The sequence below is a fragment of the Octodon degus genome, unplaced genomic scaffold (genome assembly GCF_000260255.1).
Source record: "Octodon degus isolate 3935 unplaced genomic scaffold, OctDeg1.0 scaffold00106, whole genome shotgun sequence".
Classification (NCBI taxonomy): domain Eukaryota; kingdom Metazoa; phylum Chordata; class Mammalia; order Rodentia; family Octodontidae; genus Octodon; species Octodon degus.
Window position 1 is genome coordinate 1,889,626 of NW_004524682.1, and position 10,093 is coordinate 1,899,718.

Genomic DNA, 10,093 nt, shown 5'->3' on the forward strand with positions numbered 1-10,093 from the left:
GTATATCCTTAAAGCCTATCGTATCTCTCATACAGCCTAACACAAATTTTATAGTTCTTATATGAGAGCAGTAGCATTAAATTGGGTGACCTGTGTTGTTTTACTATTGTTCAATTAAGAAAAACATTTGGGTATAATAAATCATATTGAGGCATGTTTCCAAGTTGGATTATAAATAAGAACATATCAATTTTTATGTTGTATTTACCTACAAAAGAACATTATGACCCTCTGGGATCTGTTTCTCAATATAGTAATTAATTTTCCAGGTTTGTAATTAAACAGTCCCAATAAGTAGCAATCAGGAGGCAATAACATTCAATTAAAGGCACAAGACACATTTTCACCTTAAAATGTTTTTACCCTTGAAGTAATACCAATGGAAGAGGATAAAATAGGGTATTAACACTTTTCAATTACGCTAAATGACTTTAATCCTGCAAATGATGTCCTACTTTAATTAGAACCTCTTCTCTTTATTGCAACATGATGGATGTCCACTTTATCAGATTCAAGTGTGACACTATAAGCCCACTTTACATAAACATTACCATGTTATTAAACTCCTTCTAAAAGGAGAGGTGTTTGCAAGCATAACAGGAATACAAATCCAAGATACCACTGTCTGTGCTAAAAGGTATATTACTATATAATCTTAGACATGCTCATATGTATGAAACATAATTTTGAGAACAGGTTAAATCTCTTGTGCAATCCAAATGTATTACAGAAATAAGCCACCTGAAAGAGAAAGGTCTAAATTTTAGAACCACTTGAAAATTATACAATAACTCAAAGTGCACACTTTCCTACAATTAGCCATTAGAATACTAATTTACATAGATCTAATCCATCAGATGGTCTAATTCTCTCTGGGATCTCTCTCTGTACAGTATAATATCAGTCTACCTTATAAATGATTCGTAGACATGGAAAATGGCATTTGATTGAGGTTAACCCATCATCTTTATCCCCTGCTTATATGACATAGGCAAAAGAAAATGGATTGCAAGCAAATACCAGGAACTTCACAGAGATTTTTTTTTACTTGAAGTGCTGGCATAACCTATTAGTACTAATTGGCATTATCAGCACATGTTGAGGAATATGAACCATTAAGTCTAGGCTCTTAACTCATTCTACTGATGGATGGTCATACATCACTTAAAAATTGGCTATTGGAGACAGTAAAACCAATTTATTTTTCCTAATATCTCAATTCATGCTTTCAAAATATATAATTTTCTCACACTTTCGTGTTCCTCTCTTTTTCTCTCTCTGTCTCTATCTCTGTCTCTGTTCTCTCTCTCTCTCTCTCTCTCTCTCTCTCTCTCTCTCTCTCTCTCTCTCTCTCTCCTCTCCTTCCATCTTCCTAACTGGCAAAGAAAAGAAAACTAGAGTTAAGGTTAGAATAAACTTAACTTTGTGTCTAACTAAAATTTTCTGTATCTTCTCCAGTAACAGCACTGGAATTACATGTCCCTTTTCCAAATAACAGAAAAAAAGAACTCTAAAATACTTTTGAAACTTACTTTTTCAAAACTATTGAAACCAGTGTGTGACATATTTTTCATTATTTTTATTTATTTATGAATTTAGGACAGGGTTTACAGTGTGTACAGGGTCTCACTATGTAGATCAGGCTCGTAGTGATTCTCCTGTTTTCAGCCTCTCAAGAGCTGGGATTACAGGCACACACCACCACGCCCAGTCTCATTCACTGTCTCAGCGTGCCCCAGGGATGGGGCTGACATGGCATGCCAGGGATCAAACCCGGCTGCTGTGCCCTTGCTAAGCAGTCACTTTTCACTTTGTTCTGCTGAGCTATCTGGCCAGCCCAACATATGTTTATTGAATCAGAGGAAAAATACATATATTATATTGGATCCCTCTTGGAGGTATTTTAGGAGATGTGTTTTCTACATGAAATAATTTTATATAAATCATATATATATGTATATATATATACATATGTGTGCATATATATAGCATTTCCTTATATTTCACTCAATATAAGAAATTAAAAGTATAAATTTACAAAAATAAAATTTTTTTACAGTAGAATATTTACTATCAGTGTTATAATAATACTCTGAGATTTTTATAATTTGTACAGCTATTTTATATATGATATCCATACAGTGTTAAATTTCTCACATGATCTGAGATATTCATGTAATCTTCATAACTCATAAGAAAAAATGTGACTCTATCTTAGACTGATAATCCTAGTTTCAGAAAAGTTAAACTGCACTGCAATTGTTCAGCATTTTTAAACAAGGAAAACAGTTTTAAATTTTGTTGTTTAACATATGTCTGTGTATTTGTTTATATGTTCTTGCTTCTGTAGATTCACTTGGATATTTGTGGTAACTTGCAATTGAAAAATTGTAAGTGAAGGATCTGAAATTCTGATTAAAATTACTTTTTAATATAGTTACTGAATGATAAAACATCATTTGTCAGCTGAGGTCTGAGACAATTCTGTTTTGGAAAATGGCAGTGGCTTCCCTTACACTTGTGTGCCCCTCTCTGTCTTCATATCCCACAGATTAGGAATAAAGTGAGGGCAGCAGAAGGATGTGGGGAAGCTGATTTGGCTACCCAGACTGAGTCCCAACAGTGGCTAGCTGGGTGTGGGAGGAGAGTCTACAAGAACCCATTACAACTGAGAGAAGATGGCTAAAGAATCTAAAGGCTCTTTCTCTAGGAAATCAGACATGATATCTAATCAGCAAATTCTTTCAAAATATTGTCTTTCTCTGTCACTATTCAGATTCCTGAGATGCTCTATTTCTGTATGCTCACAATATCTAACAGTTATGATGACTTAGGGAGCTGGTATGTGTCACTTGCAATCCCTTCGTCTCCTGTCCATTACCTCTAGTCTCCCCTTAGGGCCCTCCCAATTTCCACAAAGTCTGCCTTCTTGTTTTCTACCATCTCTTTTTTTATTTTACTTCATTACTTATGTGTATCTTAGGTTTCTCATATAAAAGAAGCTACATGTGATTTCCTCTCTAACTTTTTTCAGAAAACATTGTGATCTTCAGTTTCCCTTATTTTTCTGCAAAAAAAATCATTCTTCTTTATAACTGAGTATTATTCCACTGTGTAATATCACAAATAAATTTGGTGTTGGGATTTAGCTCAGCACTGGCTTGGCATGTACATACGCGAGGTTTGATCCCCAAAATCATAAAAAAAGAGAAACAAAAACATTAATTTCATTAGGTTCCAAGAAAATCTTTCAGACTGTGCATTAAAAATACCAGGTACTCTGAGAAAATGGTAGTAGTTCTGTTTCTGAGATTGTCATGCCTTGGGGCAATCTATTCAGGACCCCCGCTGTCTCTCAGGAGCTATTCTTATTCCCTCATTTCTTTTCCTCATTCCTTTTCTCCAATAAATTTTCCTACTCTTAGAGAAAAAAATAATTTCATGTTTCATTGATATGGTTCTAGATTGTAGAACAAAAATATATCTAGGTTCCCCAGGAATACACAAATTGTTAGGCAAGAATTACAAGTTCTAATGTAGATTAAATTGGAAGTTCCACTCACTGCCCAGAACCTAAAGACTGCAATTTCCTAAGCCCAGACCAAGATCGAAACGAGCAAAGTAAGGTATTCAGTTGACTCTGAGAGGCTGTTCTATCACAGCCTGCACAGAAAGACAATGCTACTTCTCATGTAACCGTACCATGCAGAAATCCAGAAGGGATATGGAAGACCTGTTTTACCTTTAAATGGAAACATATTTAAATTAATGATTTTTAAAAGTCGTTTGCACAGTTTATCTAAACACATACATTGAATATAGATTTCAGACCAAATAATAAAAGAAATACTCCTGCTTTCCATGTGCCAGGTAATATTCTTGTTATATGTGCTAGCAGTTTATGTATGCTGATTCACTTAATCACACCATGGAACACCATAGAAGACAATAAAATGACTTATCATTAGGATTTTAAATAGCTACAGAATTTTAAACTTCTGTAATTTAAAAATTACAGAATTCTGTGATTGGAATTTTTAAGTTATCTTTTTCTATTGCTTTATTTCTTTTTTATAAAAGATACAGATTTTAAAAATTCAACCAAGCAAATAGAAACATCTGTGCTAAAACAAATCTTCTACTTATTCATCTAAGAATCATTTGCCTCCTTTTTCATAATAGTACAGTACGTTCAAAATTGATAGCAGGACAAGCAAGGCAAGCCCTGAGGGTCCCCAAAGCCGGGGCAGGGGAGGTTCAAAGGGAGCAGAGAAACACCAGGCCTTCCACTCACCTGGCTGCCTTCCTTCTGCCAAAAAACAGCTGGCTGTGGATTTCCTTTCGTCTCACAGGGAAATGTTACTGTTCGACCTTGAGCAACAATCTGATCCCTTGGCCTAACCACAAACTGTGGAGGAGCTATAATTTAAAAAGAAGGAAAGTGTGTAAATATCAACTGTTGACAAAGAAAAGGATATCAAAGCCAGAATCTGGCTCTAGCTGGAGTGCAAACATATTTTAGTATTCTACATTATAACCCTGTGTTCTACACCCTTGTGATTCTAACATTTTTAGGGAAACATAGAACCCAATTTGTTTCTGCTTTTTGAGTAAAGATGGAAAAGAATCACTTTATCTTTACTTTAAAATTAATTAATTTATTAGCTAAACATTAATTTCCTTACAATGTTTGTTATATAGTATATGAGGCACTGGTACACTACAAGACCTAGAATGTGATTTCTATTGTCAAAATGCTTATATTCTACAAATGAGGAGTTGAAGAATTAAAGACATTAAAGTATTTAAGACAGGAGTTACATACAAAGTTAACTAACAGTATACATATATGAATTAAAAGAGTTTATTCAATTTATTTAGACAGATAAACCACAGGCAGGCAGCTATTATTTTTCTCAGCTGGGCACTAATGAAATAGATGAAAAGCTCTGATTAGTCATAAAGGAGCTCTTAACCAATGGAAAGGCAAAATATGACTACAATGCCAATACTAAACCCAAACGTAAGCCACCATTTTTCTAAGACTATTAAATGTAATGGTAGAGGGACTCTCAGTAGCACATAAATTATAGCACATATAATCAATGCTATAGAGCTTTAGGGCAGAGGAATCCCTTTGTTTTGTGTTGGCTGTGAAGGGCTTTGTGTAGGCAGTGGACACTACAGCAATTTAGGCCTTATTTGCCTAAATGTAAAAATGAACAGACTCCGAGCGAGGTGGTTGCCACATAGAGAAGCAACAGTAGCACACGCAGCACACCTGTGTGCATCTGGCAGGAGGGAAGGATCCAGGATGTATAGCCATTATGGCAACAAGAGAAGATTTAAGAAGCCATGCGGAGGATTTTATTCTGACTCTAAACTGAGGAGTGATAGGTACACAGAATAGCTTAGGCAGGTTTAACACTGCAATGATCACACAGCACAGCACGAGGAGGGTGAGCGGCATTTACTGTTTCCTTGAGAGACTAGCAAGACGGTGTAGGTGCAGATAACGAGACCAAGACACAAATCACACTTACAGAAACAAAAGGGATGGGGACAAGTATAACACTGCACCTGGAAACTTTTAGAAAGCTATCTTCTTCATACCAAACCTCACTTTGGTTGGAGGAAAAAAAATTGTTTATCCCATGACTTTCTTAATCATCTGTTTCCACTTTAATCAGCTGCCTATGCTAGAAAACTAAGACCATGCAAACACTCAAAAATGAACTTTAATTTGTAGAATATGGTGCACTTGGCAACAATCTTAAAATGTGAGTTGTACAGAAATCTTAGGAATAAGTGGTATCCAATCAAGTCCTTCTCCTGTAATGGGTAAGCCTGTACATGCAGGGCCAAGGACAGACTAAATGCAGAGTAGCCCCAACATACATCCAGTTCTTCTTTATACAAATGCTACCACTGAGCAAGTACAAGCATTTTTTTCTCAAAAATATTCACTGAGATTTGTATTGACTTATTTTTTGGTGTTCTATTATACCGATTCCTAATTCAACACAGACAACACATGCCCCAGGGACAGAGGAGATAAATTTACTAAGTGAAATCCCTTTCCATAGCTATAGATAACAGAAGACTCATTCTTACAGCATAGAGAATCCAGATTTATAGATCTATTTGACCACTGTGTGGTTTATATTGCCCTGCCCCTTCAGGAGATTGCATTCTTCTTATGATCTTCTTGCTATGTCTACACAGTTCTACTGAATCAGTAGATGCATTGATTTTTGTTTCATGTTTTTAATAGGAATGATGTTTTATATCAGTGTTATAAAATTACTTTAAGAAAAGCTGAAAACACAACGTCTACTTTTGCAGAGATGTAAACTACCAGGTATCCAGAAAAGACCTATGGTTGGTCTCTATAACATGGTTAGTCTCTCTCATGTATACATTCATGATAATACGCTACTACTTCATAAACATAGTATAATTATTTCCCCTTATAGTCTTATGAATAAATGGTAATAATGCAAATATGGATACTAGCTTTAAGAGAAGTATTGAATATCTTAGTTTTTACTTCAACACTAAAAATTTAAAGCTAAATAGGGTCAGTCTGTTATTTATAATTTAATAAAAATCACATATTCAAAACATTAGTTAATTTTCACAGCTTTGGTTGTCAAAGATTTTAAATTAGCCTACGCTATTAGCTAGTAAAATCTGACGGTCTATATACTCTGTATTGTCCTCCTTTACATAATTTTAAAAATGAAATAACAGAATAAAATGATTGAAATCACTAAATGAAACACACATAACAATGAAAATCTGTAGTTTTAATGATATTCTCTAGCATCTACATATTTGAGAAAATTTATTGTTTGCACTGGACAAGCTAGTACTCTCCTGAATTAATTTTCAAAATTTTGAAAATATTTCAAGACAGTGATTCTGCAAAATATTTTTGAAATTCACGTTGCACAATATTTTTAAGAGGAATCTGGTCTACAGAGCTTAGGTAAAGAAGGCCACTTAATTTATGTGCAAAGAGTTTATATTTTTGTCCTGAAAGTTGGTCAGATCTGTTCAAAGATGTTTTTGGAAGACCAATATCCTAAGGTTTGTGCTTCAGAAAATAGTACTCGGGAAGCAATAAAGATGGCGATTGCAAGGACTGGAAGAAAGCCTCAGCAAGTTAGAGCAGAAAGCGCAACTGAGGATTGTTAGTCATTGCAGCCCTGCAGGCCTGCAGGCAACATTTCAGCAAAACTCGGAATGACAAAAAAGTTAAGGAAAATGATAACCAATATGTATCACTGATGATATAACCCTAAAAAGCCAAGAAATCATAATTTCCTAAAATTGTATCCATTTCTAATTTTTAAAGACCACTAACAAAAAGCTATGGGCTTTTGTGTTATGAATTCCCAAGATATATATTTTCCTGTGGTGCTTCTCTCTGTCGTTATTTTGTTATAAATTATTGTATATATGTTGTAGTTCTAATGCAGCCAATACCTTGTCACCAGGATTTAAACTTCATGGAGCTCAATGGGACTGGAATCATATCATTTTGAAAATTAAAAAAAAAAATTAAAACGTTGAAAGAAGCATTTTACAAAGCCAAAACCATTCAGGAGCATTTGAGTCTCTGAAAAATGTATGTCCTTTTGTCACTTGATGTCATTCTAACAAAACAAACGATAACAATTACTTTTCCTTTTGTAGACTTGCTTTCTCTGCCCAAGATCTATCCTGCAATCTTCTGTGAAGGGATAGCAGCTAAAGGAGTTTACTTTTGAGGTTTTAAAATGAAGCACTGCATCCATAATTCTGTGAGCACACCACAAGTTCAGTATCTCTCCCAGGTTGCAGGGGAAATGGTTTCAAAAGGCAGTACTTGGCGGATGGCACTGGTGGGAGGGAGGAGACAGCGGGGGCATTTCATCGACACAGCACAATAGCGCAAAGTGTGCTACACTTAAAATTGCTTTTCTACAATAGCTGTCATCGAATATAAAAAACACAATTAGGTCCTCAAGATGATAATTCAAAACACACATTTAAGTCCAATGTGAATTAAAGTGTTTGAGTTATAAACTGCAGAAGAATATTCCAGTTCCAAAATTGGTAATTCTAACATAAGTTTGTAAGACAGAGGACTATAAAATACACACTTATGTCTGCTCTAAGACCTGAAAACATTAGACAAATTTCTTATAAGTAAGATGCAATAACATACTTGCTTAATCTGGCAAGTGATTATACCTTATTGCTTTAGCTCTAAGAAGAAATGAGACGAAGCAAACAGTGGCCCAATTCAGCATTTAATCAGCATTTCCATGTTAAAAAAAACAATAGCTCCGTAAGGAAAGTACACTGTGCGCTTTCCAGAGCCATAAGACCCGGATGTCAAAAGGTCAATTAAGATTAGAGGTCTGGGACAGTTCACTTGAAACAGTATTTTGAGAATTTAAATACAATGCACAGTAAATTAGATTTGATTTCTGCTAAATTATGCTTTGATATTGCATTCAGCCCAAGCTGGCTTCAATCAAAGTCAGGCTACAGCTCTGTTATGCTAATGCCTGCTGGGGAGAGTGAGTGGGCGATATGGAAATTAGATGGGTGAACATGAATAGGAAGCATAGGCCATGCGTGAGGTGGGCTTTGAGCTGAGGGGAGGGGGACCTTAAGGTTAATCACATCTTGTTCGAGTTGTTTCTACAGGAAAATATGCCTTTCTATGGCAGGCATTAACATGGAGATAGTCATACAGCAGTTAAGTACATTAATATGTGATACAGGGTGGTTACAGACACTCAGCCGTTCGCTGTCTCTGGGTACCATTTCATGCATGAATGACTAAACTTTTGCTTCTGTATGAATAAGCATTTTGAACTTTGTGACAAAATTGAAAGAAAAAACAAATTTCCTTTACTGTTTGATATAATGCTTAATACATGTTAATATGCTACGTAATTACATTTTAAAGAGCAATCTCTCCCACCATTTCAGTTAAAGATTTGCTGAGTTAGAGAATGCTTGATACATTAATTATTACCAATGACTGGGTGTTTGTTAATTTCCACGGGCTATATTAAGCCACCCGCAAGCATTATTTCTTTTAAAATTTTAAAACGTTATTTCTGATAATGTTTTAAAACTAATATGATCTAATATGATTATGATATAAAGGCCAATAGAGTGAATACAATGAAGGGTATACACTTATTTAAGGTTCAGGTATTAGACAGTTAGGCTGGATATACAGCTATGTTCTCTTAATTCATTGAGAAGAAAGATTTGTACTAATATTGTTTAGACAAGATATCATATCTGCATCTTATCCTCTGAATAACTACTATGAAGACAACAATATGAAATGTATTAATTATTGTAACTGTCCTACTGACCTGTTTTGAATCTGTTTCTGAGCTATTTTATCTTTTTTTCTCATTAAAATGGATAAAAAATACACAGGATGAATGAATAAAAAATAAAAATAAAAAAATTTCTTTTCTTTAAGTCACTGGATTAAAAAAACCTCCAGCACTTTTTATTTTGGTGGTACCAGCATTCAAACTCAGGACCTTGTGCTTGCCAGGCAAGCCCTTATTCAACTGAGCCATCTCCCCAGTGCCCTCCTGTACTTTTTATTCCCTGGTAAAACCCTACGCAATGCTTATCATTGAAATATTTGCAAATTATACTCCTTCATGTAACATTCTGGCTACTATTCACGGCCAACATTTTATCATTCTGACAAGCTCTTTTGTCCCCCAAGTAGCTCCAGATTTTTTACAAATCAGGCCTTCAACCACTCACACAGGCACTTGGTTCCTCTGGTAGTTAACGCATCTCAGTGTGTATTATCCTTTGAACCCTCTTGTCTACAGCTATTAGCCCAAACGTATTTGCCCTTGCTCACCTTGTGCTTGCCCTGCCCTGTTTCTCTAGCTTACCTCTTCTGTACATCTTGCTTCCTCAGTTTCCTTGTAAGTGCTTACTAGAGCGCAGTGATGCCTACCTGTTTCCATTGGAATGCTATGCTCATTTGACCAAGAGAAGTCCCTAAATATGAGTTTTAAATGAATAGCTTGGAATTGGAAGCAGGTTT

At 35.2% G+C, this 10,093-nt stretch overlaps 1 protein-coding gene across 1 annotated transcript in view; it reads right to left on the reverse strand.

Annotated features, from left to right (window-relative positions):
* Robo2 (roundabout guidance receptor 2) overlaps positions 1-10,093 on the reverse strand; it is a 644,932-nt gene that overhangs the window by 118,105 nt on the left and 516,734 nt on the right. The window contains exon 8 of the mRNA XM_023724123.1: positions 4,295-4,419. Coding sequence (XP_023579891.1) covers positions 4,295-4,419 — 125 coding nt within the window. The remainder of the gene's footprint in view (positions 1-4,294; positions 4,420-10,093) is intronic.